At 38.1% G+C, this 20760-nt stretch overlaps 1 protein-coding gene across 1 annotated transcript in view; it reads left to right on the top strand.

Annotated features, from left to right (window-relative positions):
• The window catches only part of LOC124788747 (sodium channel protein Nach-like), a 102683-nt gene that overhangs the window by 43622 nt on the left and 38301 nt on the right, over positions 1-20760 (top strand). Inside the window, exons 5-6 of the mRNA XM_047256029.1 lie at positions 141-249; positions 375-642. Of these exons, the coding sequence (XP_047111985.1) occupies positions 141-249; positions 375-642 (377 nt within the window). The remainder of the gene's footprint in view (positions 1-140; positions 250-374; positions 643-20760) is intronic.

Below are 20760 nucleotides of genomic sequence, written 5' to 3' on the forward strand. Positions count from 1 at the left end.
AAATAGTTTTTTACGTTACAATATTATATATTTTTTTGCGCTCACATACATTTATGATGATCGAAATTTAATACTATGAAACTTGTATCCATGCTGGAAAACATTCTCAGTAATGAATACATGTACGTGCCGTTTTCCAGAAATTCGACAAAGCCAAAGAAATTTTCGGAGCCATGGAAATGTAACTCGGTTACTGATCAAGTATGCTACGGCCATTTGCAGTACGACAAGTTGAAGACACGGGTGCAGGTGCGTTTGAATGTGAACGACAACGAAACAGAACAACTGTGTGATATACATGACATATTTTTCTCGTTGTGTATTAATAATCTGTTTCTATGTCCGTCTGGTTTTAATTATTTGAAAACTTTCAGATATTTGTTCACTCTCCGTATGAGATAGCAGCTACAGGAACGTGGTTCCACTATCTGGAAGGAAAAAGAGTCGTGAGCGCCGCGTTCAAAAACTTCCAGCTGGTATCGACACCTGAAGTCCTGGCATTATCTGTTCGACAGAGGGGCTGTTACTTGTATGATCGAAAGCGAAATTTGCCGTACAGCGTCAATCTTTGCAAAATGACCTGTAGAGCGAATTTCGCAATGCGCTTATGTCGATGTGTGCCTTACTTCTACTCTACACTTGGTGAGTATAAATCCTTTTTTTCTGAGTTAAAGTTATAGCAAAGTCTGTATGTTGCCTGTTTGCATCTTTCTTGAAATACTGTAATACAGTCACATTTATTTCAGACAAAAAGTCTGACTGAACACTCGTATTTGTTGTGGCGAGACTACAAATACAGTTATTACAAGCCAAAATCTTGTCTGTTGTTGAACACGTCGATACAGTCGATACGCCGGCTGCTGCAGGTGCTAAATGCAAGTCGTGCACTTGAAAGGCTGCTATAAAATTGCCCGCCCCTCAGAATTTTGCTATCTGCAGTATTTTGAAACATTTTACGATGCGGCAGTTTCTAGAGGAAGTAAAGATTTTATGTAGAAATGGTGCTGTTTTTTTTTCGCAAAACTTGTTATCGACATCCTGTTCCATGTCCCTGGACTTGATCGAAGTGGCAGTCCGTGGAGAATGTCTTTCAAACATGCATTAGTAGATAGCGCTTACTGGTTCTACCAACCTGCGTTTCCTCCTGGTGTATCACGATTTAAAAGATAAGACAATGGTTTTTTGTTGACTGCATTTACACTACTTACAAACCTAGTGCTGCATTGTTGAACTGATATTATTACAAACAAAATGTACACTGATGAGCAAAAACGTTATGACCATCTGCTTAATAGCTTGTCGTTGGAACGAAATACGTCACTGTTTCCGCGTATCAGGGATCCGAAAGTTTGTTGGTATATTACAATGGATATAATGGGGAATATACGTGTAATCGGCTGAACTTTTATTACAGCTTACACATTTTGTTCTCCTCATTGAGTACTACGAGTGTACGAAGTTTACAGTAAATCCGCGTTCCAAACGTTGTGGACTCCCCTTGTGAGTGACCCCAGTATGCTACCTCATATGTGAACTCTCTAATTAGGGACGTGATGGTTCTGTTTCCATCTGACTCCCCTAGTGCATTGGGCTTATCCGACCTGCCTTAGCCAACGTTGTCGAGACTGCTGAATCATGAAATTACGGTGGCAGGAAGGGACGTACATTCCGAAATTGGCTGGTGGTAATGTTAGATATATATGATAAGCAGCGCCCATCACCTTGTGGGGTTGGTTAAGCGACCGTACTTACCGCTGAGCCACCGTGTGATGACGCCAGTGACGATTCGTGTGCGGTGACGTCAGAGTGCAATCCGCCTTCGCTCTTGGCGGGCTCGGTGGGTGCAGGAAAATCTAAGATTCTTAGCCCCGATTCGGAACGTTTTTCGGTCTCTTGACGTCGCTTCTGCTTCCACTTAAAGTACAAGTCGGCGTCCTGTACCGAATCTGCATTCAGAACTTCTTCAAATCTACGATAACTATAAACAAATGTTTACTTTTCCTCAACCTAAATTCTAAGAAATGTCGTAGGGTCGGTATTGCGTTAGATGTTCCTATATTTCTCTGGAATACAAACTGATCTTCCCCTAGTTCAGCTTCTGCCAGTTTTTCCGTTCTTTTGCAAATAATTCGTGTTAGTACTTTGCAACTGTGACTTACTAAACTGATAGTTTTGTAATATTCACACCTGTCAATACCCGTTTTCTTTGGAATTGGAATTGTTACATTCTTCTGGTAGTCTGAGGGTATGTAGTCTGTCTCCTAGGTCTTGGATACCGTACAGAAAAGTTTTGTTGTGGCTGGCTCACCAAAGACATCTGTAATTGTGATAGATTGTCATCTACTTTAGGAGCCTTGTCTCGACTTAGGTCTTTCGCTGCTTTGTCAAATTCTTCTCTATCATTTTCGTATCTTTTAATGCATCTACTTCCTCTTCTGTGTCTATAATATTTGCTCCAAGTTCATTTCCCTTGCACGCCTCACCAGTATACTCCTTCCACACTTCAGCTTTCCTACTTTGCTCAGTACTAGTTTAGTAATTAAGTTCTATACACAAGTATATGTGGGTAACAGTGGTTTTCATGCACGCAGGAGGATGAATGTTCTGTCTGCATGTCGTATTAAACAACATGGAAACTCCAACACTATTTACGATTCAAAAGACATCTTATTAACTGTATAAAGTGCCCTGATTAATGAACATAGTGTTGTCAAACTGAAGGCTATGATTTTTAATTCCACAGTACTGCTACGCATTTTTGACACTAACAAACAGTATTTTTGAATGCATTCCATGCCAGATGCTTCTGCTTGTGTGTGTGTGTAAAGTATGAAACAGTCTTCACTTGAAACTCCCGGGCTGATAGGCCGAGATCGATGTATAAAAGTCTCCCCTTACGTTTCGTCTCCGACTGCGGGAGACATCCTCCGAGATAAAGCGGCGAACTGCAAAGAGAACTCGAGGCAGTGCCCATTATATAGGCAGTGTAGAGGGCGCCACTGTCCGTCACGTGGCGTCGGCTATGAGACTGTCTCTGGTAACGCCAACATTGTCGATTGAAAGAAATCGATCGCCACATTTGCGGAGCAATGCTGACATCCAAATTTTATCCAGTTTAACACCTTCCTCTTTCCTGTAGAAATTATTACGGTGTTTATCAATCTCGATAGCCTCTCTATACATGCGCGTATAATAATGCGAGGTTTTAGATATGATGCTCGTCTCGCTGAATTTTACTTCATGATTACTTTCCTGGTAAACATGTTCTGCGACAGCCGATTTATCCGCGTGACCCAGGCGGTAATTACTGTTATGTTCAACTAGACGGGTGTTCACACTTCTCTTTGTGGTACCGATATAAAGCTAACCACAACTACAAGGAATTTTATATACTCCTGGTGTAGACAAAGGATGTCGTGCATCTTTTGTCGATCGTAAATATTCTTTTTTTCCCCTGGTGGGTCTAAAAATAGTTTCCACCCCATACTTGCTTAACGCTGACCCAGTGCGATCTGTGATCTTACCAATGAACGGAAGATAAACCTTGCCGTTGGGCGGCTGTTGGTCGTCGTTGCTACTGATCCTCTGCCTAGAGCGAATAGCTCGATATATTTTCTTACTAGAATAGCCATTCTTCTCGAAAGTCGACCGCAGATGTTCAGGTTCACAATTTTGTACGCCTTGTCTACCAAGGTTTTTATTACACCTCTTTTTTGTCTAGGATGGTGGTTTGAATTTTTATGCAAATAGCGATCAGTATGTGTGGTTTGTCTATACACCGTATGGTCCAACGTTGCGTCCCGTCGTTTAATGACAGACACATCCAGAAAATTCAATTGCCCATTACTCTCCGTCTCCATAGTAAATTGGATTTTCAGATTAATACTGTTTACATGTATCAGGAAGGCATTCAACTCCTCTGCTCCGTGTGTCCATACTACGAAAATGTCATCGACATAGAGATACCATCTGGCTGGTCTCTTACTGGCAGTCTGCAACGCCCATTGTTCAAACGTCTCCATAACCTCAGGTTTATGCACTTTGGGTAATCCATAAAGTCTAGGTGGCTACACTTCTGTTTTACAATGCAGCTTCTTATCGTCGGAGGAGAGTGAAGACTCTTTCACCAGTCGACTGGTCATTTTTAAAATCTTCGTAGTCGGATCCTTCTGATGTTTATTGTATTTGGAAGGAACAAAAATATCATTGCTCTTTCCATGATAGTCCTCACTCTTCAATATGACAGTGGCATTACCCTTATCTGCAGTAAGAACAATAATGTTTTTATCTGCGTTTATATCTTTCAGCGCTTTCATTTGTGCCTGTGACAAATTTCTGTTAGATGGCTTACAAGTACATAAAATCCTAGCTGTTTCCATGCTAATTATGTCAGCGGACTGCTGTGGAAGCTGACCGATACCTGCCTCAATATTTGCTACAATATCCTCCGTGGGTAGGTTTAGGGGCGTCACAGCAAAATTGTCTCCTTTGGCGACTGTCCTCAACTGTACCTTCCGAAATGTTCTTTTGTAAGTTACCGAACTTCTTCTTCTGTCTTTTTACTGATATTTCTGCACTAACTTCCACTTCTTCTTCTTCTGTCTTTTTACCGAAATTTCTGCACTAACTTCCATAGTTTTGAATGTTAGACCGTCAATCTTATTCCAATCACCACACTGCATAACGTTACTAATAACTAAGTGGAGATGAAAAAGCTTACTGCGGGTTTCCGCCAGTGCTCCCCGCGTCTGATGAATCCTCTCCCGTAACACTGCAGATTCAATACGGTTGTAAATACGATGAACCTGGGCCGAGCGAAACAGAGATAGTTTCATAGCCGACGCCACGTGATGCACAGTGGAGCCCTCTACACTGCTTATGTAATGAGCGCTTCCTCGAGTTCCCTTTGCGGTTCGCCGCTTTACCTCGGAGGATGTCTCCCGCAGTCGGAGACGAAACTTCAGGGGAGAGTTTTTATACATCGACCACAGCCTATCAGCTCAGAAGTTTGAAGTGAAGACAATACCGGCCGTGAAAGCCTACATTGTGTGCTCAGTATAAAACAGCGTTCATCCTTTGGAACGTGGTAGAAACTTTAGTTGTACATGTAGTAAGAGTTGGGAACATACGTGCGAGAAAATGGGCTTTCTGTCCATTCATATTTTTAATATTTTATTGTAAACTGTGTGGAAACGCCAACACTATCTATTTCCTAATTACAGTGTTTGTCACTGTGCAGACATACATCAGCAAAACTGAAAATGTAATAAGCAACAGATTAAAATCCTACAATGACTTTTGTGGGTCAGAAAACATTGACCTTCCTATCCATAGGCTAACACTTCCTAGCACAAATGTTGCCTGACTTCTTTGTTTCTTCTGCCGTTCCTGGAGGCTATTAATAGCCTAGTTTCTTTACGAGCGGTATGTTAGCGCCACAGACCTGATATATGACAGTTAGGGCACTGGAATGTGAATACGGTGTGTGTTTCGTTTGCTAGGTAGCGCAGAAGTAAGTGATGCACTGTATGACATATGCCAGTGTGGTATGCTACTGGAAATGGCATCTCTGTAAGCTAACAATCTGAGGTGACAGTCATTCCAAGATGGGTTGCGCCACAGTCAGCACTATGACTGTTGGAGGCATTGGGCCAATGATCGCAGTGCCCATGGTTCTACATATCAACGGATGTTGTGGTCTACTAACATTTCCTACAGCTATTTAAATAAATAAAAACTGATCTTCAACTTATTTAGTCCTGTTGTCTTCAGGTCCCTAGAATATTATAGTATGTTGATAATTTTTAGATTTGGATTGTCTAATTACAACTGAAATGAAACACTGTTTTCGTGCATCTGCGTTTCGCCTTTTCTCTTTGCAAGAAATCTCCAGTGGCCTGGAATATGTACATGTTTTTGTTTATGATATTTAATTTAAATTTTCAAATGTGTGTGAATTCCAGGGGGCCAAACTGCTGAGGTCATCAGTCCCTAGACTTACACATTATTTAAACTAACTTATGCTAAGGACAACACACACCCCCGTGCGCGAGGGAGGACTCGAACTCCTGGCGGGAGGGGCCGTGCAATCCGTGACATGGGGCCTCAAACCTCACAGCCACTCCTCACGGCTATATAGTTTGCATTTTGGGATGACGTGTATATAGGTTACACTCAGTTCAGCTCTCGCTTCGGTCAGATACAGGCCTTACAGAAATGATGTTGGTGTTAAATTACTATGGGACATAAATGGTAAAAACTTTGGGAGCCAATTTTATTTTAAAATCAGTGCATTCTTTATAGATGCATATCAGATGCAATTGGAAGAATCCCCACCAGCTTCAACAACGACTGTTGGTCCATTGCTCAATGAGAAAGTAACAACACTCATTTGGTAATTTGATTTTCACAAATTCATTTTATTCAAATATCAAAGCCAAAAAGTGCCAACCGCACACACACACACACACACACACACACACACACACACACACACACACACACACACAGATCATAGATATCACAAAAATACACTCAATAGTTTGACAATAACATTCGATCTTTGTCAATAAAAATAGCATTTGACCCCTCCACCTCTCACAAATTACTATATTGGTGCACTCACAGCTGGGATGTTAATATCGTCACATTCCATACATGTGAGAAGCCGGAATCCTTCCAGCTGTAAAATTAGAGTGTGTTTAAGTGTGAAACAGCGTATCTGACAGTAGTGGGTCTGGAGGAGGCCAACTGCTTTCCAAACTGCAGATGTAGACATGACACTCGGGGCAGCGTCCTGAACCTGGTTTGCCATGACCGGTAGGCCACATGCCATCATGTGGCATGTTGGCTGCCTCTGTACAGTCATTCTATACTAGGATCATGAGCAGGCAAGACACTTTCAGTCGGCCAGTGGACTACTATGCCCATTATCACCAAATCTGTGAGTAGAATGTATTTGGGGTTTCTGTACCACTTTTCTGATAATCAGCAAAATGCATCAAAATAGCAATATTTTATTAAAAAGTTAGATTTTATAATCAAAAAGGCATGCATGAAGAAAACTAGTTGTTTTTCCTTATGTTTTGACAATTTTTCCTCTTTTTGTCTACCATTTTCATCATTTTTCAAGATTTTTTACTATTTTGTCAACATTTTTCTATTAATTTCGAACCTTGTAATATTTTTTACTAATATGGGAAAAGTATTTTCAGGAAAAATTGTTAAATTTCACCTATAAAACCTACTTATAAAATTTTCAAACTACACATAGAATTATATAACAGGTTTATAATATACAACAATGAAGAAATAAAAATAAATTATTTAATTACATAATACCACTATGACAAGCTATTTTCCTCACTTTCCAAAACATGTCTTTTATTACTATGAGGACTTACTGTATATTACTAAATTTCATATTTTGAATTAAATTTCGTATTTTTTGCTATGTATCAAATTCACAGTTTTGTATTGTTCAGTATTATTAAACAAAAACATTTTATCATCGTGTAAATGTATCTTATTTTTTACAACATGTTTCATAATTCTGTTGATTTTTTTCTCTTCTTCATTATCGAATTTTTAGGAGTGCATTTTTGCTCTTAAACCATAAAATTCTTACATTGCTTCTCTGTTACATTTGTCCTTCATATTGCCTAATAGTTTCTTATTTATTTGAGGAAAGTTGTAAATATTATCTTCTGGATAATCTCTAGTAAAAAATTTATCAATAATTTTTTGAATCTTCATAAAAGTCTCCATTTTATATATTATAAATACAGCTGTCAGTATCTTGATAACAGAGTTCAATTTTTTCTCCATATTTGACTTCATAACTCTAAAATGAAAATCGTAGATTAATTATTTAGATAATTCAAAAATACCAATACCCATATAGATAAGTTTGTTGAAAATAATTTTTGTTTCATTCATGTGCATTGCAGTAAGATTTTCATTAAATATTGTTCTTCCCTATCACATTTGTCTGCATTTGAGAATAATTTTCTGTCAGCTTTGTTTCTAACGTATTTCATAGCTTTTCAAATACTGAATTTGTCAACAATTTGTAGACATCATTTTCAGAATATTTTTTGCTCTAGTCTTCATTTCTGTGTCCATTCCTGGACATGAATTTTGTTTAACATTTCTATAATGTACTACATAATTTTTTGTTACTTTATGTTCTTAATAACTTACTTTTGTTAGTTCCTGGCACAATTTTAGTCTCTGGAGAGAGAAGTAAATCTTAATGCAAAACATGCAGTTCTTCAGGATATTCTAGATGTACTTCAGATGTGTGTCCAACTTTAGAAGTATTTGTAATCTTGCCTTCTTTTTTTAGAGTCAATAGAATTTGGATCATCTCGGGATAGCCTTCATAAAGTAAATATTGACTCAAATTATTTGCATCTAAATATGCTAAATACTTATAGATCTTTTTACACAATCATTTAACAAATATTTGTTGTTTGGTATTAGATATCTTTTACAGGATCGTGATTTTCCACTTCTTATTCAATTTTCAGTCTTGCAGGAGACTGAGAGGTTGTTTAGTCATTTTAACATTGCATCAAAGGTAAACACAGTGTTTTAAAACAACAAAAAGGAACAAAATCATAAGCTTTTATATACAAGTTTTCGTAAAATTTTCAAACACGTAAGCTAATAAGAAAATATTAGTTTATAATAACCCCTTAAATTATTTCTCTTACAATAATCATGAAGTTGTGAACAGTTATAGCTTGTTGTCTGTTTACAAGAAAATTTTTTTATTAGGTTCAAAGAACAAAATTAATAGGATTAATCATAATTTTAAACACAGTACTTTATTATATGTTATATATATTTCTTACATTGAGTCATAAGTTATAAAGGAGTTCTTCTTCTTTAAAAATTTTCGCTTTAAAAGTTGAAATTCTTTAATATCTTTTCAAAAGTCTCTGATTTGTGGTTAAAAGATTTAAATAACGTTTTATTTTTAAAAGTTTTAGATCATTACTTTAGTGGTTGGAAAGAAAATTTACTTTTCGGAAAAGAAGCTTTTTGCTTTAAGGATGGAAAATATTTTATTTTTAAAAGTCTTAGATCTTTACTTTAAAGAATTATTTTGAGATGTGAAATTGCTATTTTCTATTTCTAGAAATAAAGAGTAAAAGTAAAACATGAAGATATTTCTATACATCTACATCTACATCTACATTATTACTCTGCAATTCACATTTAAGTGCTTGGCAGAGGGTTCATCGAACCACAATCATACTATCTCTCTACCATTCCACTCCCGAAAAGCGCGCGGGAAAAACGAACACCTAAACCTTTCTGTTCAAGTTCTGATTTCCCTTATTTTATTTTGATGATCATTCCTGCCTATGTAGGTTGGGCTCAACAAAATATTTTCGCATTCGGAAGAGAAAGTTGGTGACTGAAATTTCGTTAATAGATCTCGCCGCGACGGAAAACGTCTTTGCTTTAATGACTTCCATCCCAACTCGCGTATCATATCTGCCACACTCTCTCCCCTATTACGTGATAATACAAACGAGCTGTCCTTTTTTGCACCCTTTTGATGTCCTCCGTCAATCCCACCTGTTAAGGATCCCACACCGCGCAGCAATATTCTAACAGAGGACGAACGTGTGTCATGTAAGCTGTCTCTTTAGTAGGCTTGTTGCATCTTCTAAGAGTCCTGCCAATGAAACTCAACCTTTGGCTTGCCTTCCCCACAATATTATCTATGTGGTCTTTCCAACTGAAGTTGTTCGTAATTTTAACATCCAGGTACTTAGTTGAATTGACAGCCTTGAGAATTGTACTATTTATCGAGTAATCGAATTCCAACGGATTTCTTTTGGGACTCATGTGGATCACCTCACACTTTTCGTTATTTAACGTCAACTGCCACCTGCCACACCATACAGCAATCTTTTCTAAATCGCTTTGCAACTGATACTAGTCTTCGGATGACCTTACTAGATGGTAAATTACAGCATCATCTGTGAACAACCTAACAGAACTTCTCAGATTGTCACCCAGGTCATTTATATAGATCAGCAACAGCATAGGTCCCAGGACGCTTCCCTGGGGAACACCTGATATCACTTCAGTTTTACTCGATGATTTGCCGTCTATTAGTATGAACTGCGACCTCCTGACAGGAAATCACGAATCTAGTCGCACAACTGAGACAATACCCCATAGGCCCGCAGCTTGATTAGAAGTCACTTGTGAGGAACGGTGTCAAAATCTTTCTGGAAATCTAGAAATACGGAATCAACTTGAAACCCCCTATCGACAGCGGCCATTACTTTGTGCGTTGCACAAGAATGATGTTTTCTTAAACCATGCTGATTACGTATCACTAGATCGTTCACTTCCAGGTGATTCATAATGTTTGAATACAGCATATGCTCCAAAACCCTACTGCAAACCGACGTCAATGATATAGGTCTGTAGTTCGATGGATTACTCCTACTACCCTTCTTAAACGCTGGTGCGACCTGCGCAACTTTCCATTGTAGGTACATATCTATCGGTGAGCGAGTGGTTGTATATGATTGCTAAGCAGGGAGCTGTTGTATCAGCGTAATCTGAAAGGAACCTAATCGGTATACAATCTGGACCTGAAGACTTGCCCGTATCAAGTGATTTGAGTTGCTTTGCAACCCCTAAGGTATCCACTTCTAAGAAACTCATGCTAGCAGCTGTTCGTGTTTCAAATTCTGGAATATTCCATTCGTCTTCCCTGGTGAAGGAATTTCGGAAAACTGCGTTCAATAACTCCGCTTTAGCGGCACAGTCGTCGGTAACAGTATCATAGGCACTGCACAGCGAGGGTTGGTTGGTTGGTTTGGGGATTCAAGGGACCAGACTGCGACGGTCATCGGTCCCGCACAGCGAGGGTATTGACTGCGTCTTGCCGCTTGTGTACTTTACATACGAACAGAATTTCTTCGGATTTCGTACCAAATTTCGAGACAATGTTTCGTTGTGGAACCTATTAAAGGCAACTCGCATTGAAGTCCGTGCCAAATTTCGCGCGTCTGTAAATTTTAGCCAATCTTCGGGATTTCGCATTCTTCTGAACTTCGCATACTTGTTCCGTTGCCTCTGCAACAGCGTTCGGACCTCTTTTGCGTACCATGGGGGACCAGTTCCATCTCTTACCAATTTATGAGGTATGAATCTGTCCATTGCTGTTGCTACTATATCTTTGAATTTGAGCCACATCTCGTCTACATTTGCATAGTCAGTTCGGGAGGAATGGAGATTGTCTCTTAGGAAGGCTTCTAGTGACACTTTATTCACTTTTTTAAATAAAATTATATTGCGTTTGTTTCTGGTAGATTTGGAAGAAACGGTATTGAGCCTAGCTACAATGACCTTGTGATCATTAATCTCTGTATCAGTCATGATGCTCTCTATTAGCTCTGGATTCTTTGTGGCTAAGAGGTCAAGTGTGTTTTCGCAACCATTTACAATTTGCGTGGGTTTGTGGACTAACTGCTCGAAATAATTTTCGGAGAAAGCATTTAGGATAATCTCGGAAGATGTTTTCTGCCTACCACCGGTTTTGAACAAGTATTTTCTCCAACATATCGAGGGAAGGTTGAAGTCCCCACCAACTATAACCGTATGAGTGGGGTATTTATTTGTTACGAGACTCAAATTTTCTCTGAACTGTTCAGCAACTATATCATTGGAGTCATCGGAGTCTGGGGGTCGGTAGAAGGAGCCAATTATTAACTTAGTTTGACTGTTAAGTATAACCTGCACCCATAACAATTCGCACGGAGTATCTACTTCGACTTCACTACAAGATAAACCAAAACTGACAGACACAAACACTCCACCACCAATTCTGCCTAATCTATCTTTCCTGAACACTGTCTGAGACTTCGTAAAAATTTCTGCAGAACTTATTTCAGGCTTTAGCCAGCTTTCAGTACCTATAACGATTTCAGCTTCTGTGCTTTCTATAAGTGCTTGAAGCTCAGGGACTTTCCCAGCACAACTACAACAATTTGCAACTACAGTTCCGACTGTTGCTTGATACAAACACGTCCTGTATTTGCCATGCACCCTTTGAGATTGCAGCCCACCCCGTACTTTCCCGAGGCCTTCTAACCTAAAAAACCGCCCAGTCCACGCCACACAGCCTCCGCAAGCCGTGTAGCTGCCAGCTGAGTATAGTGAACTCCTGATCTATTCAGCGGAACCTGAAACCCCACCACCCTATGGCACAAGTCAAGTAATCTGCAACCAAGATAATAAATATAGCTAAGTTTATCAGGAAGAACTATAAAATTAATCTTGTTCTTGTTATCTTTAAGGTGGAGACTGACTGTGTGGATTTAGGATGATACTACAGGGCACAGAATTTTAGGACCTTTAGTAATATCACTTTTCAGGATGGTAAAAAATATTTTATTTATTATTTATAGTCTGGATCTTATTTCTATGGACTGGTTTCATTTAATTGAAGAGAAAAATGTTTTGATTACTAGTGATATTTTATCTTCAATTCATTATAGTATTTCAGAGGATTTGAACATATACTCAGAGATTATTAATATTACCAAAACGAATTTGATGGAATCCTTTAAAAATTACAATTTTAATTGTACAGAAGTAAGATATAGTAATCCTTTGTTTTAGAATATGAATATACACAGAATAAAACAAAAAATGTGACAACAAGTATTTCAAATAAAAAACTTTTATTCTGGTGTCAGTTAGAAATTTTAAAAAGAATTAAAGTCTCAAAGGACAAAGGTTAGTGAAGAAATCAGAAATTATTGTCTTATTATCAAAGAAATTAGTTTTGATTTCATAATGTATACACCAAAAGAAAACTGTAGAATGAGACAAAAACCAGTACAGGAATTAACAAAAGATTTCCAAGACAAACTATCTCATCAACAAGGAAAAATATGAAAAACTGGTTAAGAATCAATAAAAAACAGAAAAAAGAAATGAAATCAAGAAATATAAGAGGCTTAGGAGTTGTATTATAACGGAAGACATAAATAAAATTTAATGAAAGAAATCATGAAAGTAATTGGGGTCAACATAATATTTCTTTTTTTTGTATTTTCTAGACTATCTTTTTCGTAAATTTGTAAGTTTGTTATTACAAGATGGAGTTTTATAAAACAATCTAAATCATTAATTTCTAGACAAAACATTTTCTTTTTTTTTCCTTCCTCAGTTTATTTTTAATGATTTTCCTTTGACAACAATGTATTAGCAAGTTCTTAACTTGGAATTATTTTTAAACGATATTTCTAATAGTATGCAGAAATGTTTTTTCCACATACCCAAGCAAGCCTTTTACTATCAATAAATTTTGTATGATACTTAATTACATACTGCCTACATGTTGCTATAATCATCTTTTGCTTACTTCTGTGTATTTAAATAACAACTGATTTATAAATATCATACATTTCATATCTTTCTGTTCTGGTCATCTCCATTTATTTAGAAACATATTAATTAAGAAAAAATTATATATTAATTAAATTATCTAGTTTTTAATGTGTTTTTAAAATAATTATAACGTGTTGTTGAAATATTAGATAAAATTAAGAACTAACAATATTAATGAAAAATGTTGAAAATACTAATAAAAACTTTTTTAATAAATTGGATCATTTTTATATCTCATAAAAGAAACAAACTTGTTAATATTAAAGAATTCAAGAGTAGCGATGCATTACCCTTACATCCCCACACAAATTTTACAAATGCACCATTATGCACTAATTTTGAAATAAAAACTGAAACTAGTTGAAAAGGATCAAGAATGGGTAGATGAAGCAGTTTTACCATCAGTTTGTGAATATGGACAAAATTAGATTATAAAATAAGTAGATCACAACAACAATCGTATAGAACAACTACAAAAAAAAAAAACTAAAAACCATCAAATTGGAGGAGGAAAGGCATAGAAAATTTGAGAGAAACAATAAATATTGCTTTAGAGAAAGCATATGAAAAAATGAACAAATAAAAAATGCAGTACTGCAACACGTAATCCCTTGAAGAACTAATGAAGATATGACACCAACATTTATTATTTTAAGATAACTTGGTGATAATATTAGACATATTTATTACCTAATTAGAGCACCAAGAAACAAGATTCCAAAACTGTTGAAAGGGATTAGAAATGTGGACCACAGCTGTGAAGAAATGTTCAGAGATTTTCAATATCACAATTCAATAAATTTGTTCAAAATATTAAAGAAAATTCGAGAACTGTATACCATTGCAAATAAATTAATATAGTATAAGGTTATACACCAGAACAGTTTGTTGAAGGTAGAATAAATCACAACCTTTACGACTGTTTTTTGTAGAGTTTATTTTTTTTATTTACCCTACTATTGTTTGAATTATCAAAACCTGACTGTTTAACATAAATCTTACAAACATTTTATTCTCCAAAATTTCTCAACTAGGTAAATCTCCAGTAATTCTGTTTTTTGTATTTCCTGATCTTAAAAATTTATTTTTACATCTTTGAATCGAAATTGCATTTGAATTTCTGTTGACCAATTAGCAGTACAACATTTTTCGAAAATTCATTCCACTTTGCTGATTTTTTATCTTTGTCAGCCATTTGTAATTTGGTTTATAATCATTAGATACAATTTTACCTAGATTTAAATTAAATTTATCTACGTCTTTAGGTTTCATTTGTATTGTTGAATTTTTTGTATTAGTATATTCTTCAACCAGTTTTTTAACTGAATCAACCCACTTATATTTACTTCGAAGAGTAAATTGTTTCCACTTACATTTCTTTAATTTTCTGTTAAATCTTTCTACATCAGATGCCTTTTGTTGTGTATTAGTTGGGGGAATGATGAATATTGTTGCAGAAGAAGCTGAGCAGCACCATGGTGTAGTGGTTATGATACTAAACTGTTGCGTGGAGGGTCATGAGTTCAAAACTCACCTGGACTGTACAATTTTAATTTCTATATTCAGTTCGAGTACATTCTACAAATATCCACAAATGTCAAGAATCTTTGTACTGGAATGTTCTGTAATTGTATATATAGCATTTGTGTTCTAGCCAGAGGCAAGTTGCTCCGTGCTCTTGTATGTGTAAATGCTGAATAAACCATCGTTAAGTGAAGGCAGTGTTCATCATTCATGTAATTACACCTTCTTCTACATGACATTATTCTGGTAGAGTCGCCAGGTATTGGAACTTATGATAGCGTACATTATCGACGACACAGTGACTCCTATCCAGCCACGACTAAGCCGCCCTTTCCGTGGTGAGAAACCCGAGTCTGAGCCATATACAAAATATTGCAATCTATTGGAGACAGAAGAAGAAGAAGAAGAGGACATTACGATGACAGCAACTGTGTGCCACCACACGAGACATCCTTCCTGGTTCTCTGGTGACGATGGCAATGATCCAAACAACTGAAGGTATATGAGCATACAGCCAAATTTAACAAATGGGATGACACCATGTATTTAGCTAACGTATTTTTTACTTGGAGGGCACTGCCAAGCAATGGTATGAGAACAACGAGGAGAAGTTCACAAACTGGGAAGTATTATTGGTGGAACTGCGCAAATATTTCGGTGACACACAACAACAGAAGTGCAAGGCTGTAGGCAAATTAAAGTGCAGGGGACAGCGTCAGAAGAAGCTTCAGCATTCTACATTCAAGACGTCTTCGAGATGTGTAAAACAGTGGATCCTAGAATGAAGGAGGAAGATAAGGTTGGACATCTCATGAAGTGTGTTGCTGAGGACTAGTATCAAGCCCTACACCTGAAGGAGGTTTCGACAGCGGACGACTTCATAAAATGGTGCCAGTATATCGAGACAATGCATCAAAAAAAATTACACGCAATAAGTTTGAACGGCTTCTAAACGTTGTATCGATGTCTGTGATGGAGGAAGAAACTGATTTCACGAGTGTTCTTTGTCAGATAGTAAGAGAGGAAGTTAAGAAGGCATTTGGATTCCATGGCGAGCAAAAAACCGAGAACTTCAAGAGGTCATAAGGGAGGAAGTGGAATAGACATTGAACCCAATCTCTCGTCCTTCATTTACATTTGAATCGGTGAAAAAGTCGAGACCCAGGCAGAGTTACGTTCCTAAAATACCGCACGAGGAACCTGTTTGGGCACCAAGGCAGACTGATGTCTGGAGGACCCAGGATAAGCAACCATTATGTTTCCACTGTGGATGACGAGGACATGTGGTGCGCTATTGACAAGAAAGGTGGGGGATATTTGATACCGCCCGCGCCGGAAGACAGCAGACTGATCTTAGCCGACGCCAACTCCGGAACGACGAAGATGAACGAGAAGACGTGTGTGCACGACGACATAGGTCATCATCGCCGCAAGCTAGCCGTTGGAGAGGACACTCTCCCACACGCCGATCAAGGTCTCCATCGCCGTTTAGAAGCTCCAGCCGATCACATAGCCACCACAACCTGGAAAACTAAAGGGTGCGACCTTCCTTGGAGGTGAGGCCGCCGAAAAAAAAATCCTCCGCCGTCGATCACTACAAAAATGTCAGGAAATTACGTCGATATCCTCATGGATGGCCGACCAGCCAAGGTCTTGTGGACTCTGGAACATCATATTCAGTCATTTCAGAGAAGTACCGTCGCCAGTTGCAGAAAACCCTTTTTGTCGACAGCAAAACATCTCTGCTGAAGGTGGCTAATGGGAAATATGTAAAACCTACAGGAAAATGTGTCATTCGTGTGGGTATAAGGGGCCTTACACCCATACACAGCCCTTAGAATTCATCATCTTACAAGAGTTTAGTCATGACGTCATTCTCGGATGGGACTTTATGAAAGCTTTTCAGGCAATTACAGATTGTTATCGCTCGAAGATTATGCTAGACAAGATGAGATACTGTGGACAGGAAGATGCGCATCAATGTATGTGGAGACTATGTGTGCTGGATGAAGTGATCATTCCTGCAGTCAGTGCTAGAAAGGTAACTGTCACGTGTCATGCCATGCATCAACCCGTGGACCTTGTAGTGGAATTTAAGAGAAGCATAATACTGAAAAATAACTTGGTCATCCCAGACTCTGTCGTTTCGTTTAAGAACGGTTTCGGTGAATTGGGGATAGTTAACTGTCGCCAAGAGCCGCAGATCCTTCCAAGACACCTGTGTGTAGCAAACGCTGAGCCATTAATTGAAGAACAGTTGAGTGTCATAAAAACCTCTCATGCCGAGTCTGTGGCGTTTTTAAGTGTCTCCAGCAAGGTGGACTGAAACTTAATCCAAGAAAATGTCTCTTTGAAGCAATAATACTTGGAAGCAAGAATACTTGGACACCTTGTGTCAATCGGAGGTGTGCGGCCAGAGCCAGAAAAGGTTAGATCTGTAACGTAATTTCCTATTCCTAAAAGTATTAGAGATGTGAGAAGCTTCCTCAGACTATGATCTTCTTACCGTCGTTTTATCAAAGACTTCTGTATCAAAACCAGGCCATTCCAAGAGCTGTTAAAAGCCTATGCTAAATTAATCTGGGGTGTTGCTCAACAAGATTCTTTCGATGTACTGTGAAAAGCTCTGACGACCACGACTGACCCTGTACTTGGTCTGTATGATGAGCACTTTGTTAGTTGACAGGTCTTATAGGATCCAACAGGACGACTCGCCAGGTGGACACTATGTCTTCAAGAGTATGACATTACCATAGTGTACAAAAGTGGAAGAAAACACCAAGATGCCGACTATCTCTCAAGAAACACTGTGCAAGACCATCAAGACAATGATGAAGATAGTGACTGTCTCGCTTCACTCCAGGATCTCTCTGCTGACCAGGAGAAGGACTCCAAGATACCTCAAATTATGCTTGCCTTAAATCGGTCAGAGGATGTGAAAGGACAGTTTAAGGTAGTTAATGGATTACTTTGCAACAAAAATTTTGATCCGTTTGGAAAGAGGTGGCTACCAGTGATTCCTAAACACATGCGCCTAGAAGTTCTATAGAAATTCCGTGAGACACATGAGGCCGGACATTTAGCATTTATTAAGACATACGATAGAATCCACAAGAGATTTTTCTGGCCAAGTTTATTTAGGAGTGTCCGTCACTATGTGTTGGGCTGTCGAGAGTGCCAGAGGAGAAAGGCAGTTCCTCAGAAACCACCTGGCCGCCTCATACCAAATCCACAAACCGAAACGCCTTTCCAGCGTGTTGGGATTGACCTCCTCGAACGATTTCCAACGTCTGCTAGTGACAATAGATGGATTATTGTTCGCACTTATTATCTGACACGCTGTGTCATTACAAAAGCCGTGAAAACAGCCGAAGCATCCAAGGTATTCAAATTGATCGTGGAAGTCATTGTATTAAAACACAGTGCTCCAAGGTCGTTAATTACGGATCGAGAGAAAGTTTTTCAATCTAATCTTGTGACAGAGACAAACCGTCGGTGCAGTATTACTCATAAAATGACGACTGCCTATCATCCGCAAACTAACGGGCTTACTGGACGCCTTAATAAGAGCTTGGCCGACATACTATCAATGTTCGTCAGTGTTGAGCAGAGCAACTGAGATGAGGTGCAACCTTTCGTGACGGTTGCCTACGACACCACCAAACACGACATCACAGGATATACACCATTTTTCCTGGTGCATGGGCGTGATGCGACTACGACGATGGACACTGTGTTTTCGTTACATCCTGATGACGTGGACGACGACTACATCGGCCAGGTGCTAACCAGAGCTGAGGAAGCTCGGCAATTTGCTCGACTCCGCACGCTGCAGGCTCAAGAAAACGATCGCCGAAGGTATGACGCGAGCCACCGCCCTGTTGTCTACCAGCCTGGTGCTGTTCAGAAGGTTGGTCTCTCTGAGAAACTCCTCAATCACTACTTTGGACCTTGTAAGGTTGTAAAACAGTTGTCTGATGTTACTTATGAAGTTGAAGGTTTCGACCCCAACACAAAACGTTGAAAGATCGGAGATACGGTCCACGTCCTTCGAATGGAGCCCTCTAAGGATCCTGCAACCCAGGGTAAATTCGAAGCTCCAGCGACAGGCAACAAACGGAAAGGTGACGAAGAGTGTAGCGGCAAGGAAGTTCTAAGAATATCACCGCCAGGGCGAGAACCAGTGATCGAGAGTCGGAGTATGCAGGACCGAATTCTCCTTCCCGGACTAGGAGGGCGCATCACTGAGACTCTGTTCTCTTAAGGAAGGAGCGATATCGTAAAATAAGCTGAGTAGCGCGGGTGTGGTGGTTATGATACTAGACTCTTGCATTGAGGGTCGTGAGTTAAAAATTCACTTGAGCTGTAAAATTTTAATTTCTATATTCGGTTCGAGCACATTCTAGAAGTATCCACAAATGTCAAGAATCATTGTATTGGACTATTCTGTAAATGTATATATAGCGTATGTGTTCTGGTTGGAGGCATTTCTCTCTGCGCTCTTGTAGGTGCAAGTGCTGAATAAACCTTCGTTAACTGAAGGTAGTGCTAGTCATTTATCTAATTATACTTTGTTCTATGTGACATTATTATATTTTTTCATAACTTCTTGAAAATATTTGTTGTAAAATTCCTTTAATTTTCTGTTTGGAGTTTTCTCATATCTCTTACAACTAAACTTTTTTGAAGTGTTTCTGTAACTTTTTTGCCTGTTTTAGCTCTAAGTGGCAAACTTGAAAAAACACCAATTACAGTTAGTAAATATTTATAACCTTCATAATTTTTTGCAGTTACTCTCAATTTTTCCAAAAACGTGACTGCTAATCTCCTTGCCATAAATTATCTACATAAAAAGATAATGTTTCTCTGTTTTGCATTGTTTTCTGAAATTCATTAAGAACTTCTTCATGAGTGTTCATAGTTATCAGACTATCGCCCTTATTAACAAATATTTTGTAACAAATTTACTCTTAAAAATTGTGCAAAGTATATTATCCTCTGTCTTCTGTTTTTCTTTATTACCCTATGAGGAATGTGGGTTTCAGTAAATTCTTTACATTTGAACTGTTTCAGTGAATTTTTTATGCATCAACCACCACATGTGGTTCTCCATTTATAGAGATTAAATTTCACGAAGTCAAATTATTTTATATCTAAAGTAACAGTTTCTATGGAACCTTTTAATCTAATAGAAAATTAATTTCTGCACTATTTTTATTGATAGGATGGCAGGAGTTATTTCATAGAGATTATTAAAGACACTTATTGAGATAGCAAAACTGTTATATGATTCGTCTTTATTCACATTTTAGCTAGTAACAACGAGATTTTTAAGAATAAAAGTATACTCAGAATTATGTAGTTTTTGTTCATTTCCTGTTGTGAATATAAATTCAATCACTTGTTTATTCTAAACCTTTCCATCTGATGTGAGTGTTTGAAATTGAGCTAAATCTGCCTTTCTGTGATAGTCTGAGAAACTATCTCTGTTTCCTTTTTTTGTGTGATTCTTTTTTGGTAGCAGAATTACTGAATTGTGTTTGAATGCTTGCATATTCATTCTTTGTGGTAAGAGTTTCTAATTCTTTTTCTAGATATTTTTGTGACAGCATCATAACCACTAATAGAATCTCTTATATCAGCCAAGCTATGAAAACCAACATAACTCCTACCAACTCTAAAGAGCTCACACAATTCTTTAACCAATCCTGTATTAAATTGCATAAAAACTCTTGGTGTACATGCTGCATCAATTCAGGATAAAACTCCAAGCTTTTGGCCACTACCTCCTGACGACGACCA

The sequence above is a fragment of the Schistocerca piceifrons genome, chromosome 3, assembly GCF_021461385.2.
Source record: "Schistocerca piceifrons isolate TAMUIC-IGC-003096 chromosome 3, iqSchPice1.1, whole genome shotgun sequence".
NCBI lineage: Eukaryota > Metazoa > Arthropoda > Insecta > Orthoptera > Acrididae > Schistocerca > Schistocerca piceifrons.